The following is a 17,255-nucleotide window of genomic DNA, read 5'->3' as shown; positions in this document are numbered from 1 at the left end:
CGTATTGTGTTGTCAAATTCAAAAATCAAATACCTCAGAAGTAAATAAAGGTGTGCTACACGAGGAATGCTGACTGATTTGGTTCCAGCAAATAACTGTTTGATATTTGTTTCCTGTATATACGTGGTGAGCATGCAGATGAAGCATTCAAAACGCCTTCTGTTGGTGTGGCCTCTTGAAGTACAGCAAATAATGCGTTTGAAAGTGTTAGAGGAACTCTTTTTCTCAAATCGGATTTGACTTCCACTGCGTAGCATTTTCTAAGACGTGGAAAGATATTGTTCTCTGTGAGTGTGTGCGTGTGTGTTTGCATATTTTTATATAAGTGGGCTCTTTGTATTTGTATCTCTGTACATGTGTTGTTTTTTATGCTTGTGTGCATTTGTGTGTGTGTGGTAATGCAAGTGTGTGTCTCTCTGTGTGAGCGTTGGCCTCCATGTGTATCGGCATGTTTATGTGTGCGAGCGTGTGTGTGTGTGTGTGCATGTGTACGTGTGCATGTGTCTGTGTGTGTGTGTGTGTGTGCATTTGTTTGTGAGTGCGTGTGTGTGTTTGTGTGTGTGTACATGTGTGTTTATGTTTTTATGTGTGTGTGTGTTTGTGTGTGAGTGCGAGTGTGTGTGTGTGTGAGAGATGTTAGTTAAGGAGGTCCCCCCTCCTCTATCCCTGCTGACGTGTTTGTGTGTCGGGGGGGTTGGGTACAGGGAGGGGGGGGGGGGGCACCGTGTCTTAATCTGACAGTGAGACTAAGTTGTGTGGTATTTGGGAGGGGGGGGGGGGGGGGGCGGGGGGGGGGATGAAAGGACCTCGCTTGCTGAGAAAAGGGCAGGCAGAGCTACTGACGGACAAGGTCAGGGAGAACAGGGTGGCCTTCGGAGCTGAGCCTAATCTGAGCGGGGGCGGGCCGCATTTTTATATTACAGTGTTTACATTCCCGCCTCGGCCCTGTCGGACGTGCCCGCGCGCCGTAATGAGGGGCTCCCCCCCCCCAGCCCCCCCCCCCCCCCTCGCCGCTCTCGGCAGAGAGATTAAAGAGGGCCGAGCGTCTGACCGCGGACGCGTACGTGCGCTACGGCGCTGTTTTCCTCGCGCGCGGCCGCTTCTTCTTTGTTCGTGAACCGGGTACGCGGCTCGCTAGCGACCGTTTTAGCCGCCGCGGTTAACGTCGGTAGCGTTAAGGACAGTTTTTTTTTTTTTCGTGGACTTGTGGACCCTCGCCCTCTCGAGATCCCTGAGACCCCCCCCGTTTCTCCTGACCCCCCCCTCCCTTACCCCCGTTTCGCCTCCAGACCGGTTGCTACGTCTCCTCTCCCCCTCTCCCTCCCATTGGACGGGCCGCGGGGAGGCCCCTCCTCCGCCTCGCGTCCGTCAAGCCGCGGCGGCCAATCGGCGGCGGCCGGCTCTCCTGAGCAGGAAGCGGAGCCGGACCCGGCTCTCGCTGTCAGAAAATGGAGGAGCGGCGTCTCCCTCGCTCCCGCTCCCTCGTCTCCCCGCGACGAAGGCGGGAGCTGCCAGCGCCCCGTTAGCGAGCGACGACGGAAACACGCTCCCGCGCCTTCTCACCGCCGTCCGCTTCGTTCCCTGATACACACTCACACACACACTCTCTCTCTCTCACATTTACACACACACATACACACTCTCACACACGCTGGCATGCACCCCCCGTCCGCAATCCGCAATCTTCTTCCTTTGACACACACACACACACACACACACACTCTCGCACACACACACTCACTCGCACACAGGCATGTGCTCCCCCGTCCGCAGTCCACGCTTTGTACCTGTCAAGTGGCGCGCTTTGTACTAACAGACTGGCGTTTGTGACGTGAAATATTCCACATCAAAGGGAAATAAAGCCACATAAGCAGATGAAATGTAAAGTGTGTCCGCCAGGCTTCTTAAACTCACTTTGTGTCAGCTGCATATTTCCCATTAAGCACTTCAAATGGTCAGAGTATTTCACACACCTACACACTCACACACACACGCACTCACACACAGAAAATCGCGGATACACATTTATTTATTTATTTACTTTCTCCTGTTGTTGTCTTGTGCGGTTACGCTGTAGAATGTCTGCACGTGTCTGACCCCGTAGTCTCCCTCCCGCAGCACAAACCCTTCAAGTGCGCCCCGTGTGCTGGGGATGTGCTTTATTTACCTTTATTCATTTTGCTAAAATAGAATTGAATTAAATAGTGGTTTCGTTTCGGCTTCAGTAATATTTCGTTTTATTGAAATGTTTTTTAAACGGCCATTTGAATGAAAGCCATTGACGGCATTTGAAAGAAACATTCTTAAAATGACATTTGAAAAAAAAAAAAAAAAAATTATATTTTGACCCTGAGAGCGCGGAATGTGATGATGTCACCAGCGCGGCGCTAACGCGGTTAGCCGACGGCAGGGTTCCGGGGACGGCGTTCCTCGGCGACGGCGGCCGCCGTCGCGTCCTCCGAGGGGCGTCCGCCGACCTCAGCCGGGGAGGGCGACGGCAGAAAGGACGGCGAGACAAAGGAGCACTTAACGTAGCGGCCAGAGCTGGCCGCCCCCCCCCCCCCCCCCCCTCGTCCCCCCCACCCCCCGAACGCTGGTGTGACCTCCCTGACCGCTGCCCTCTGCGCCGGGGCCCCGGGCCTCGAACCCGGACCCGGGCCAGTCAGGGGGCTTTGTGAGGGGGCATGGGAAGGGTGCGGAAGCTGTGGGGACTGGAGGGAGAGGAGGAGAGGATCTGCGATCGCACGGATAATGCGCTCTATGGGTGAAGCGCTCTTTGTGCCCATTCACACGCCTGTCTGGCACTGACTGGAGCTCAACTGTCACCGTCTGCTGCAGTGAAGCCTCAACATTCACTTATTCATTATTATTAATAATAATAATAATAATAATAATAATAATAATAATAATAATAATAATACAAATAATAATAATACAAATAATAATAATAATAGTAATAATAAGAATAATAATGACTGCATCGTCATTGTTGTGTTTGTAATTGCAGAATCAGCACTGTTCTTTTTGATGTTACCTACATCATTAACTAAAATGAGTAAACGGTCGGCCTGCTTTTGATACGTCGTGTTCGTCTTTGTGCGCCGACGCGCTGCACGTATCTGTATTTGTTGTCTTTACTAATCATTTTTATCGTGCGGAATTAGGCTGCTTGTTTCTCAGGGCACATGCGCTCGTACTGTACCGCCCGCCATTGTAGCCTTAGCGCACAAATAAGGATGTGACAGATCAGACGACCCGTCCGTTTTTTTACACGCGCAACCTCTTTCAACCGAGCGTACCGCAGCCATACGGAGCCAACACAAAGGAGAGATAGAAAGACAAACACGAGCCGTGCCACCTCCGACACCCCTCTCTCTCCCTCTCTCTCTCTCTCTCTCTTCCTTCTTCTCTCTCTCTCTCTCTCCGTCGTCGTCGTAATTGGCGGGTAGACCCCGGACGTCTTGCCGGCCCGGCGGTCGCGTCGCGGGCGCTGGTAACGGAGCTCCCCGCCCCCGTCCCGCTCAAAATCCGCTGCGGGTCCACGGAGCAGCGTTAAAGGTTACCCCGATAAAGTTAGGCGGCGGTCAGCGCTGGGGTCTTGGCGGGGCGGGGGTGGGGGGGGGGGGGGGGGTGAGGGGGAGGGTGGGTGGGTGGGTGGAGCCTGGCTGCCCGTCATTTGCGCGCACGGCCACCAGTGGGCAGTGTGAGGAAGCCAGGGAAGGCATAGATCCCCGGAAACCTTCCCACTGCCTTCGCCTACGAAGGGACAACAGCCCGACCAAGCTTACGTTTTAAAACGTTCAGCTGAATGACAGGATTTCTCATTAGGTGTTTAAAAACTCTTAATAAATAGGTGTTTTCTTTTTTTGTTTTTGCTTATTTATGTGTTTTGTTTTAACAGTGCGGAGGGGATGGTGAACCAAATAAACCCACTTCAAAGTATTAATTATCTCAACCAAAAACATTTTCAACGTATAAAAATGACAATTTACTCACTCCTCACTCATACAGAGCACTGTCTAGAAGTCATTAGTCTTAATGATAAATTAAAAATTAATCTAATTTAAAAGTTATTGTTATTATTATTGATATTATTTTGTTCAGAAAATTGTGTTCAAAAGTAAGATTTTTTTTATTATTTTACATTTTAAAATAAATTATAGTATTTAACTTTATCTGACAGACAAACATATTGTACTTTAGTGGGACGAACATATGTCTGGATAGGTTTGTAAGATTCACTATTTATTTAATAGGCCTATATATTTGTAGTTTGTATCTGTATTTGTTTATTCATCTCCCTTTATTTAATGTAAATGATTATATGTTTCGTGGTATAAATGTCTGTTTGTAACTGCATGTTAGAGAATTTTCCCCGTAGGGATAATGAAGTATTCTTTATTTATCTATATTCAGTGTCTATTTTACTATCAATACTTATTTAAAGAACATACATTTTTTAAATTAACTTGACAACCAAGTATAATCACATATCCAAGTATAAAAGATGATAATTTTCCATTTTTTCTTTTTTATTATTAGACACTTTGATGTGACGCATCAAGTTTGAATGACTTTCTCGTAGTTAGATGAAAAATGAAATTATGGTTAGATGTAAAAACAGAGCCAAGTTACACGAAAAAATTTAGGAAACATTGCATAGCATTGCTTTGGAACAGAGCTTGTTTAATTTGTGTGAGCTAAAATAGCCAGTATTGTTCTTGCAAATAATGACTTATAGACCATGCTTTGTATGCATGAGTATCTTAGAATTTTTGTACGTTGAAAACGTTTTTATTTGTTTTTACATTTTTAGTAAATTTATAATGCATACACATTTCTGAATAATAAAATAAGTACATCTAGAGAGAGACATGCATACAGATTAGTGCTGAACAATTAGAGGTTTCTGATTTCTGTTCAATTTCATTATGGTTTTTGGAAAATAATCATGGTTTCTGATTCCAATTTTGTTTAGATTTTTTTTAGCTACATGAATGTGAGATGAAATAATGACAATTTTAATTAATTTTGGATATTTTTCTTTGCAATGTTAGACACTAACCTTTTAAAAAAGGACTTTAAAATTTTCAATATATCAAAGGCTCCAAATTTGAACTTTTATGAATTATTATCATTAATGAATTTTACATATTTCATATATGTGTACATTTCATTCTTTTATTTATTGACTTTATAAGTTGTCTCCCTCATCATAGACTATTGGCTCTGGAATTAAAGATATTTTCACTATAGTCACAATATCAGTCCAATATCAATATTGCATAAGGAAATAAAGTAAAACTTATTAAAATGGCCATTAACGGTCAAATTGACGGTCATTTGTCTTCCCTGTATTCTTGATCATTTTGACCGCTGCGTGTAACGTTGTTGTGAAATGACTCCAACGGTATTGAGCTGCCGCCCCTCAGAACAAGCCCCTGGCTAGGTGAAGCCTGCGGTAGTAGTCCTAGTTTGTAGGTCCCGCCTTGTAGTCATGTAGCTGTCAGAATCATGAATAGGTTTGTGTACTGAAACCCAGCAGTACTATGGCAGCGGTTCCCATACGACTGGCTCCTACTCGACTGAATTGCAAAGCAGATTTTGGTGCTTTATTTCGTTGCCATCTTCACTAACCTCGCTATAGTCGCTCTGTCGACTCAGGTACCCGTAGCTATCTAGCTATCGTTAAACTAGGTCAAAATGCCAAAAGCGAAATTGTTCAAAGTGTGGCTGTATTTCTCAAAAAGGATTCAAACAAAGGGAATGGGCCTTTGCAATAAAAAAAGTATAATTCTTGCTGTAGTTTCCTCATTATTTTAGAGAAGGTAGAAGATATTTTATCAGCATTTAGACACTGTAAAAAGCTAACCGATACCCATCCCTAGTCATGAAAAGATATTGTGTGGGGTTTGCACGTGAAATGATAGAGAATGCATTCCGGAAATATAAAAGGGTTTTCCTACACGTATACAGCTATAAAAGCACTAGCTTTCATTTTTTGGCAATTATTAGTTCGCAAGCAAGCTAGCTTCCACACAAAACAAAAATGGCGATCGCAAAGTTGTTAAAAACATGTTCTGTTGGCTGAAATAGCATCACATGTGCACTTCCTTATATATCCATTTTTCTTGTGTGTCTGAGTATCCTGCAATTGGCTCCTTTGATCAGACTACTTTGATCAGATGTTGTTATTGGCAGATGTAGCTGAATGTCCAATGGGCAGAATTATTGATTGTCGGCCTGGAACATTTGTGATGATGAAATCGCCAGGAAAAAGAAGAAAAAGGAAACACCAACCCAAGTTTGGGGCTTTATTGTGTGGACGTGTGAAGTTGTATCTGAACTCTGTGTTTTTGCATGAGGTCAGAAGGTTATTCATTGTATTGAGGGAGAGAGACTCTGTGGTCACTGTGGCTGTTTCTGTAGGAAACTCTGAGCAGGGCCAAACTCTTGGTTCTGTATAGGTATGGGGCATGCCCCGCCAAGCCGTAACTTGGCGGATGACGTACCTGCCATCAATAATAACAGCCTTTGTCAAAATGGCACAAGGCATAACTGCGTGTTGATGTGAGAGAATGCACCTAAGGAAAATCTAGTGTTTGAAATTACATTAAACATTATTGCCTGTGTGCATTTATTAATTATTTGCTTTTATTATTTTGCTTATAAAGAATATCAGAAGCAGTCTTTGAAGTATTTTATTTTATTCAGTCCGAGAGTGTATAAGAGTGTATCTTATAGTAAATGACTATGCCATTTTGTTTTCATGTTATATTCTTTCTGATTTTAAATCTTAATTAGGTTCTGGAGAAGGGCTTGTGTGTACAGTGTGTAATCAAGCGAAGAGCACAGCAGTATTTTTAATATAAATACTGTTATTTTAATCATTAATATATGCATGTTGTTTTGCTGTGTTGCCATTAACTCTTTAGCTAATTAGAGAGAGCAATGTAAATGTTTGTTTTTGACTTAGTTGGAAATTACAAACCTATACACTGTTCTATTTTTTGCTTGTTGTCATGAAAATTAATATGAACTTTGAAAACAATGTGGATTTTCTTTAAAAATAAATGCAGTACCTTTTCGAAAGTCAAATGTTAACTTTGATCTTTTTGTTGTTGTTAAATAGTCATTAACGGCTTGGCCGCATTCAGAATGATTTTGGAACTTACAGTTTCTAATTAGATTTATTCAAGTCGTACAATATAATTTGATTTAACGCGTTGAAATGTAGCGCATTTTAATACATTTAATGAAGGGATTAAATTTGCCTTTGCAGTTAGTGAAGGAAAGTGAGACGAGTATAATTTTATAATCCCCAAAGCTGTGAATGTGTCATTTTGCTGTTGTCAACACAAATTCTGTTGAAGCCGTAGCGCGGGGGGACAGATTTCTTATCACCCTGGCAGAATTGTCTGCTTTAAGAAGGGACCCATGCCTTTAACACTTATTAAAAAACAGGAGAGGTGTAGCTGTCTGCTCAGAACTGGCTTCTGATGACAAATTTGGGAGGCGTATCACTGGTTCTGGCTCGTAACGTTCAGCGGACTCTTAAAAACGCTGTTTTGTCAGGAAGGGAATTTGGACATGGAATACGGTGTTTTTTTTTTTGCAATCTGGCCAGCAGTGCTCACAAACATCTCCTCGTTCTCAGTTTATGAAAGATAAATGAAGTGGGGTTTTTTCTAAACTTGAGCGAATTTAATTGAAACGTTTTATAGTTGTGCAAAACATGGAATCAGTCAAAAGCTGGAACTTGATTGGGGTTTTTTTGCTTTTGAAGTCTTTTGAAGATAAATATTTGCAAACAAATGTAAGCATTGCAGCATAATTTTGTGTGTTACTGTGGGGGAAATATTTAAATTTTATCATTATTATTATTATTATTATTAGTAGTAGTAATAGTAGTAGTAGTAGTAGTAGTAGTAAAATCCAGTATGATTTTAGGCAATTTGAAAAAATGTATTGTTGTTTTGCTTGTTGTCTGGTATGCAGGTCAATGCTGACATATACGCACATAGAGCAGGTCCGTACTGTACTGTGTACCTTTAAACCTCTCTGGAACGACCCTACAAAAACACACAAACATATAAATAAATAAGCAAATGCCAGCGTATTGGCCGCTCCCGGGCTCCAGTGTGTGAGCCTTGATTGATGTAGGAATCGATTGCGTTTGATAGCAACTGACACGTACCCTTTGGAAACACTAACTGCAATCCTCTGTGCGGGTTTGCTTGTCACTGTGTACTAATCCTTCCTGTAATAGTTCACCTAGGCAGAGTTCTGTCAGCGATCGGGGGCCGAAGTGGCCCTTTCCTCTTGTGGTGGGTCCCCATGGCAACAACACCCCCCCCTACCCCCCCAGGCACTGGAGGCCCCCTCCTACAAAATTGTTGGTCATTTGTAAAAAAACAAAAAAAAAAGTTCTTTCTTCTTTGCTGGTCGTCACTGTGGCGATCTCTTGGCCAACCACGCACATTTTTGGGGGGCAGGAGCAGTGGATGATCTAATATTTTTTCTCTCTCTCTTTCTCTTTTTATCTGTCGTCCACCCCCCGCCCCCCCCCCCTTCCCCCCCCTAACAGGAGGGCTACGGTGTGATGGTGCTGAACCCCAACGAGAACTACCTGGAGGTGGAGAAGCCGGCCAAGCCCGCCGCCCCGCCCCAGCCCTCGCCCGAGGGCCCCGACGAACCGGCCGAGAAGAGGGAGCGGAAGGAGGAGAAGGAGACCAAGAAGAAGCGCGACTTCTACGAGAAGTACCGCAACCCCCAGAAAGAGAAGGAGACGGAGCTGATCCCCATTCGGGTGAGGGCCCGGTCCGCCCGCGTCCTCTCTCTCTCTCTCTCTCTCTCTCTCCGCGCGTCTGAGCGCGCTCAGTGCGTCCCGCGGCTGTCCCAGAGCGGCTCTGTAAGCGGTCACATGCTCGGAGCTGCGTGGGCACCTCCACAGGCTCCCGATATGCTTATCTTCGGAATTGCTATTTAAATGCGAGTCCTGGACACATAATCCATAATAATGATGTCATTGTCAACAGAGGAGAAAACTACCTCATAAACTTAACATCCGCACACATGCACAAATACTAAGGGTAGGTGTACTGAAAATACTATAAGGTAGTTTCCTCACTCCCACGACTCAGTCCCAGCAATTTTGAAATCAGTCAGATGTGAAAAAGTAAGTTTGTAAAAAACAAAATGTAATTAAAATGAGAAATTTGAGTGGAAAGTTTGGTTGGTTGTAATTTGAGCGGAAAGTTTGGTTGGTTGTAATTTGAGCGGAAAGTTTGGTTGGTTGTAATCTGAGTGGAAAGTTTGGTTGGTCGTTTCGTTACAGTGGAGGGCAGCAGCACCCCGGGTTGTGGGGGAACGTTGCTCCAGCCAATCGGAAGCGATTAGCGCCGCGCGGCTCAGTCGCTGGCGAACAAGCTGTCAGCGCGGGCCACTTAGCCTGGGTTTGGATCGCACCGGTACACACGGAGTAATGCGCTATAATTACCTGTGTTATTTACACCTTCTGCCATAGCCGCTTTAAAATAAATAAATAAATATAAAAATAAATAAATAAAAATCATTCTTCGCGCTCCCTACGGGCCCCGCGATGGCGGCGACCGCAACGGCCTCGTCTCCGTCGCGTCAGGCTAATGATCGCGTTTACCTCCCCCCCCCCCCCCCCCCCCCCCCGTCCTTTTCCTTTTAATACGTTAAAATCCGCGAGAAGTCGTCCGAGAGATTTTTTTCGCCGAGCTACGGCGAAGATCGCGCCGAGAGGCGGAGGGAATAAAATGTAGTTTTTTTTTTCTTTTTCTCCCCCTCTCAACTCGGACGGGAGAAGAAGACGGTGGGGGGGGGGGGGGGGAGAAAGGAAGACGAGGAGGGAGAGGAAGGGAAGGGTAGTCGGGAGTCGGGAGTCTCGGGGCGGTGGGTGACACGCGCTAACTCCGGCGCGGCGCGGCTTGACACGCATTTGCATTCTGTCACCGCCGCCGCTCGTCAAATTACGGGCCCCCGCCCGACGATACTGGGGGGGGGGGGTGGAGGGGGGGCGGGGGGGTGGTGGTGGGGGGGGGGTGATATTGTATGAGTGAAGGAGGGGAGGGGGGGTGGTGGGGTAGTGGGGGGGGGGGGATGATATTGTATGAGTGAAGGAAGGGAGGGGAGGGGAGGGGAGGGGAGGGGGGGGTGTGGGGGGCCGGGCGGGGGGGTGCATTTCCAAATGTGGTTACGGAGTATTTAAGCGGGGTGGACTTCTGCTTCACTGAGAGCAGCGGGGCTGTGGCTGCCGTTCGTGTGCGAGAGAGAGAGAGAGAGAGAGAGAGAGAGAGAGGGGGGGAGAAGGAGAGAGAGGGAGGGAGAGGGGAAGGGAGGAAAGAGAAAGTGAGTTGTGTGCGCGCATTAGCCGAGAGAAGATGAAGAGGGAGAGCCGATATTAATATCTTAATAAATATTTCAGCTGGAATAGCTCCGGAACCTTATAATGAGTCGACTCTCGCTATTTCTCTCTCTCTCTCTCTCTCTCTCCCCATCCCTCCCTCCCTCCCTCCCTCTCTCTTTCTCCTGAACCTTTTGCACTTTGTAATGCTAGCAGCGTGAGATCGTTAGAGTGGTCCTACCCAAGGTTTTCCTATTCTGCAGGGGGCGCGGCGTATTATTCACGCTTTGACATTAGCTCCCGCTCGCTCGCTCGCCGCGCCGCCGTGCATTACGCATGCCGGGCGGGTAGCACGTTAGCACGTTAGCACGTTAGGGGAATGTGCGGGAAAGGCACTGTCACGCCAACGTCATTGGCGATGGTCGCGAGCAATGGTGGCCTTCCGGGCATTTTTACATGGCTCTTATGTGCTTGTCCAGGCAACTGTTGTTTCAAAGCTATGAACCAAATTCTTTGTTATTGTGTACTTGTTTTCCCTGCCTCTCGCCCAGTGCATGCTGGGATAGGCTCCAGCACCCCCCGCGACCCTGCCTGGGATAAGCGGGTATAGATAATGGATAGACGAATGTGCTTTTGTTTTTATTTCATGTGTAGTTATTTTGGTATCTGGCGTTGATTTGGTATGAAGGCTTTGATTTATGGATTTTTGGGGTGTCTTGTACGTTAGAGCTGGGGTGTTAGTTGGCTGGAGCGGGAACCTGCTCTGGCTGTCGAGGTCCAGGCTGTGATCTTCGCGGCGGTCGGGAGTTGGGTTTCCGGGTTTCGACGTCTGAGGTTACGGGTCGGGGACCGGGGATCGGAACCTGGGTTTCCGTGCCGTCGCCGCGACGACGGGAAGATCCGCATCCCGATGGCGGCGGTTGTCGTGGCGGCGTTCGGCGGGGGCGGGATCAGCTCCGTCTCACGCGCGCGGCGGCTCTCGGAGGAGCGATTCAGTCCGGGCGATAAACACGGTGTCAGGCGAGCCCGCAGGCGCCGCGTCTTTAGCGCGAGCGGTAATAAGACAGAACCCTCGCTTTTTGAAAACATCTGCCGAGCGGAATATCTGAGCGCCGACAGCAAATGTCAGCAGATTAGCAGCGAAACCGCCGAGCGCAGTTTCCCTGGCTCCGGCAGGCAGACGGAGAGGGGGAGCGCTGGAGCAGGAGAGGGGGCGGGCAGGGCAGCCGCCGGGGATTCTGGGCCCCTCGAAAAGATCTCGCGTTGGGCCCCAGAAAATCCTATGTTATAAATATTTTTTGAGGGCCCCTGTCAGTCAAGGCCCTTGGAATCGTCCTAAACCCTCCCCCCCCCCCCCCCCCCTTCTATGGTGTCCAAGGTTTGGGAAGCAATGCCATAGAGCACCTGCCACCCCAACCTGACCCAACGTACCGTATCTGTCAGTCGTTAACTCTTTAAGGTGTGACATCACAAATATGTGATTGGAATGTTCTGAACTGAACATTCTAATGCAATGCTGCTGTAACAGTCACTAGTGGTAACTGAAACCACTAGAACACTGACTTAGAATTCTGAAAGAATATTCTAATAAACCTACTCAACTAGCTTTCTGTTAATGCCACTTATTTAAGGGGTTAAATGAAACCTTCAAAAACAAAAAGAGAAACAGGCAAATAACAGCCTAAAAATATTTCATGGTACGTTAGGTTACTTGATGTGCAACACAGGTTCTGGAAGGATCTCTCAAATGCTAACATGTGGCTCAGGGCTTGGGTCCGACGTGTGTGCGCCATTACCGCCAACAGGACGACCTTGCCGATGAGCCCCGGCGAAGTAAACGCTTAGAGCTCTAATTCACCTCCCCGCTCCGGGGACGTTCGGATAATAGTCCCCAAATTTTTTGGCTCGTCCCTCATTAGGCAATTCCCAGAGGCTTGGGGAGTGGGGGGGGGTGTCTTTATTTCTTTACTCCTCTATTGGGGAAGTGTGGTGGATGGAGGGGGGGGGGGGGGGGGGGGGGGAGAGGGGGGGTGAGATCAAGCCTCTTTGCTTGGAATTTTCCATCTATTCTAGAGCATTGTGTGACTCCTCCTCCTGCCCCCCTCCCTAAAGCAGACTGCTAAACTCCCACCCCCCCCCCCCCCCCCCCCCATTCCAAACTCGAACGCACACACTGCGAAGGGGTCCCAGGACCACCGGCACACACAAGAGGGGGGGTGGGGTGGGGGGGGCACCTCGACGCAACCCCGAGTTAAAGTTGAGTTGATTAACACGCTTCCTCACACACATTAATAAGCCCTTAACTGCTGTTAGGAGTCGTACTTTTTAGCCCCCGGGTTCACAGCGTCTCACCTCCCAACCTCGGCTAATCTCCAGGCCTCTCGGAGATCACAGCCCGCCGCCCCGCGTTTCAGCGGCGCTGAGTTCCTTAGCGCTCGCTAATACAGAAGTTTGGGAGTTCACTTTACTCCCAACGTTAGCCCTAATCCAGTTACCCATTTTCTGCCAGTCAAGCGGAGGGACGGGGGCGGACGAAAAAAAAAAAAAAAACGCATTCACGGCTGTAAGGAGCTCCCTGGGATTTTCTCTCCGAGCGCACTGGGACGGATTACGGTCCCCGCCTATTGGGAAAAGAGCAAAGGACAATCAACCCACCCCGGGCCTGCCTTTTCTCTTAATGCCACTTATTTCAGTAAAATGACCACAATACTTTTTTTTTTTCCCCTCACCACCACCCCCCCCCCCCCCCCCCCTCCCATTTATTGTCGCATTTTGTCAAATGTTCAGAAAGAAGGGGCCCTTTCACACAGCTGCCTGCTTTCCCCCCTGTCTCCCTCTGTTCATCCACTTTCATATTTAGGCCAAAATTTTAAATGTTATGCACTTTTTAAAATTGCGTCTGTTATGAATATTTCAATTATTTTACTATTTTAGCTGCAAAAGTATGTTTCCCCCATGCTTATGCGTGGGAAATATGTGCATGCTGACTTTGGTCATTTTGTGCTTCCTGTCATTGTTTTTAAGTGGTTTTGTCTGACTTGTTTCTCCGAATGAAAGCATATATATTGCAATATATATTAGCTTGTTGAACACATTAAGTGTTAATTGTTTTAGTGGCCTTGTGTTCGCACTTTCACTTGAGTCATTTACTGCCTCCTTTCCATTGTGTATGAATATCCATTACAAGAATGAAATGTACAACACTATAATGTAAATTATGTTCTTTTTTGAAAGTATATTTCACGGCAGTGAATTTATACATGTGCTTTTTAAAAAATATAATAAGCATTTTTCACAGCCGTGAATTTCTTTTGATTATATCACTAACTTCAATATATTTTCCATGTATTTGTCCATTTCCGTAAAGCAGTCCAACGCTTAATTTTTTATAACCCGCGGACAGCTGCTTTGGAAGTAATTGGTCCTAATGAGAAGGCTTCGGGGTTAGCATGAGCCCATAAGAGTTAGCATGCCACTGGCTGACGCCCATGCAAAAAGGTGTCAATCTAGAACTTTCTTTGGCTCCAACTTACAGTCAGCACTTTTGAATGTAGTTTCTGCATTCTCTGAGGGTGACACAAAGTGTAGCCGTAGCAGCAGTGGGAGTGCGATGTGTACCTCATGGACTGTATATGTATATATAAGATAAGGAATACCATACATTATTTATACCTTGTTTTACCTTCGGTGTTCCTCAGGGGGGAAGGGGGGGGAAGGGGGGAGGCGGTGGGATTCTTGTCTCGAGTCTGTGTTTTTTTCATCGCGCTGTTTCTGGATGCCCGACTTGCAGACGCAGGCGGAGGTTTCTCGTGCGTCCGCGTGCCTGATGCTCCGCGCGGTCAGAGGCGTCACGGAGAGAGCCCGTGTGTGTTTCGGCGGGTCACCTGATAATGCGGCCGAGAAGCACGCCGCGTGGCCTGCTAAACCCCGCCGGCTCTTCTGTGTGCGTGTGTGTGTGTGTGCGCGTGTGTGAGAGAGAATGTGAGTGAGAGGCAGCGAGAGAGAGATAGAGTGAGTGAGAGAGGGAGTCAGAGGTTATTTCTACGTGTTTGTCTGTCTTTCTATGTGTGTGTGTGTGTGTGTGTTTTCTGTCTGTATGTGTGAAGTATGAGCATTTGTGTGTATATCTTTATGTTCGTGTGTGTGTGTGTATGTGTTTGCATGTGTGTGTATTTTCTGTCTGAGTATGCGTGTGAGTATGAGCATTTGTATGCATGTGAACCTGACAGTGGAGCAGATAGCTGGTGACCCCCCCCCCCCCACCTCCATACAGGGCAGGAATACCCCTCTGAAGCTGTTCAATATCCCCTTCTATGGTCCCCCCCCCCCCCCGGCCTGGCCTCTTGTACAGAGAGACGGTGCTGATCCCAATCTTCCTGTCAGGTCAACCAAGAAACGCATCCGCTCCGCTCCCCCCCGGCCCCCGAACCAACCTGCCCCCCCCCCCCCCCCCCCCCACCCCCCCCCACTGTGTCATTACGCCGCCGCGTCGCGGGGAGCGGGTCGTTCCGGCGCGTCCGTGTCCTACGCGCTCTTGTCCGCGCGCACGTTTCCCTTCAACTCGCGTCGGTTAATTGGCAAGAGTAATTCGGTCCGACAGCGGGGGCGTCGGGGAGAGGGCGGCGGAGGTGCGGCGGGGGTGCGGCGGGGGTGACCTTTCTGCTCCTCTGCAGCCAAAAGCCATTTTTTTAACGGGGCGTTCCTGAGAACCCCGGCAACTCCCTTTTGTACTTTGTTAATTAGTTATTGATCTGAAACAATGCGCTACCAAATATGGTCGGATTAGCTTAACGTCGGCAAGGTCAGCCCGTCGTACGGTGGATGTGACGATCTTTATAGCGTATTAAAGTTTTTTTTTTTTTTTTTTGTGTGTGTTTCTCGTCCTTTCTTCCTCCCTCTCTGTCTCTCTCTCTCTCTCTCTCTCTCCCTCCTTTACCTCGCCGCCTTTCTCTCCCTCGCCTCCCCCCCCCCTCCCCGCACCTCGGTAATCTCCATCTTTGTTAAGTCTCGCAAAACTTCTCCTCTGTTTTGTCGCTGCGCTGTGACCCTCTTTCCGGTAAAGCCCTCAGCTTATTACCCTCGGAGATTTTAGAATAATACTCCTCCTCCTGTCGTTCGCGAATCGCTACGTTTTCCTTTCACCTGGTAAACTCATTCCCAGACTGCTTTGCTGAACTGTAACCCGGCACGTAATAAAGCTGAATAGAGAATTTTTTGCAGTCGCTCGACGCGCTTCGCTTTTGGTCTTCGGTGTCCTCATTGCCTTCAGGTATGCAGTCGGTTACTTCACATTACAGGCGTTCAGCAGACGCTCTTATCCAGAGCGACTTGCACAACATTTTACACGGCACTTTACACTGCATCCATTTATACAGCTGGATATATATATATATACTGAAGCAATGCAGGCTGAGTACCTTGCTCAAGGGTACAACGGCAGTGTCCTAGCGGGGAATCGAACCTGAGAACTTTAGGTTAGGAGACTAACTCCTTACCCGTTATACCGCACGGCCGCCCGGTTAAACGGGGAGCCGCGTGGGGAGCGTGCGCAGAAGCGCCGTCCGGCCGCAGGAAGTGGGAGGCATCGGTAATTCCAGCCTCCCACGGCGAGCATGCATATTTCACACGCACGCATCGTATCATCAACACCTCCTCTCTCTCCGCGCAGGAAGTATGCATTATGTATCCGAACGACGCCCGGTGTCATCTGAGGGTACCGCCGCGGTTTCGGTTCCTGGCGTCGCCGAGCGTCCGGTTACCCGCGCGTCACCGGATCCCTTCGCCGCGGCGCCTTTCGGCGTTTTCGTGCGTGGGGCTCGGTTCCTCACCGCCGCGTCGCGGTTTTGCCCTTGGATGTGTATTTCAACGGAAGCGCGGGCACGCAGGCACACAAACAAACGTTTATTGAATTCGCACGTGTGTGCAGCGTTGCAGACCACTCGTTGAAGGCTCGCGTTTTTATTCCAAAACATGTGATTAATCGGAGCGGCTCATTTCGTTTTTAACTTAATTTACGAAAATGAAAATAATGCTTCTCGTTGGAAGGGGCTTGTTAAATATCCAGTGGAGCGGAGTTTGGGTGTGAGAGTTTATCTGGCTTTCCCGTGGACGGGGATGTTTAATTCAGGGATTGAGCAACGAGCAGCAGCACGCCACTTGGGGTAGCAGGCCCATTCTTTGGTGGTGAAATTCAATCAAGTTTAGGAGTGGGTATTGAGTTCATGGCTTACTGTGACATCATGGGTCACATGACCACATCTGAGCAGCGCTGAACTGTTCTGGGGAAAAGTTACTTATCACACTTTCCACACACTCAAACGCCTTACTGTAACGAGGGGGAAACTCCCCTCAACCGTTGCCAGTGTGTAGCACCCACGTGGGTGATGAACGGCAGCCATTTTGTGCCAGAACGCTCACCACACCTCAGCTGAGGTAGAAGTTGCGTGTCACAGGGATTCGAGCAGATGCTCGTGCGTGTTTCTGTGCAGGTATGCGTGCCTCGCTTGCAGTTTATCCCCTAGGTTTGGGTTATGTGTACACAGGAGCACTTCAGGTACAGTAACGGCACAGGTGAGATACGAACTGTTGGGTGCAGAACACACCGGATGAAAACAGTGAAAAGGATTTCACAGACTCTAGAAGCTAACCCTTAAGGTTTCCAAATCCCTAGTCAGCCTCGGCGGCGTGCGATTTCGGGAGCGACCGGGCGCATGACGACCCGTGTCGGATGTGGAACGCGGTTGTTCGGGAAGAGCGAAGTTAAGTTCTAAATCCGCCGGATTCCCCCCGCAGCAGTTTGGGATTTACGGCCCTGGGGCCTTCTGTCCAGGACCGGCGCCAGCAGAGTGAGGCCTCCCACTGCTGCCTACTGACTGATCTGAGA

The 17,255-nt window shown here is 48.1% G+C and overlaps 1 protein-coding gene across 1 annotated transcript in view; it reads left to right on the top strand.

The window, feature by feature from the left end:
• Positions 1-17,255, top strand: part of fam172a (family with sequence similarity 172 member A) — a 171,491-nt gene that overhangs the window by 61,535 nt on the left and 92,701 nt on the right. The window contains exon 7 of the mRNA XM_035378936.1: positions 8,588-8,809. Coding sequence (XP_035234827.1) covers positions 8,588-8,809 — 222 coding nt within the window. The remainder of the gene's footprint in view (positions 1-8,587; positions 8,810-17,255) is intronic.

This window comes from Anguilla anguilla, chromosome 10 (genome assembly GCF_013347855.1).
Source record: "Anguilla anguilla isolate fAngAng1 chromosome 10, fAngAng1.pri, whole genome shotgun sequence".
NCBI classification, from domain to species: Eukaryota; Metazoa; Chordata; class Actinopteri; order Anguilliformes; family Anguillidae; genus Anguilla; species Anguilla anguilla.
This window is presented reverse-complemented; position numbering and strand designations above follow the sequence as displayed.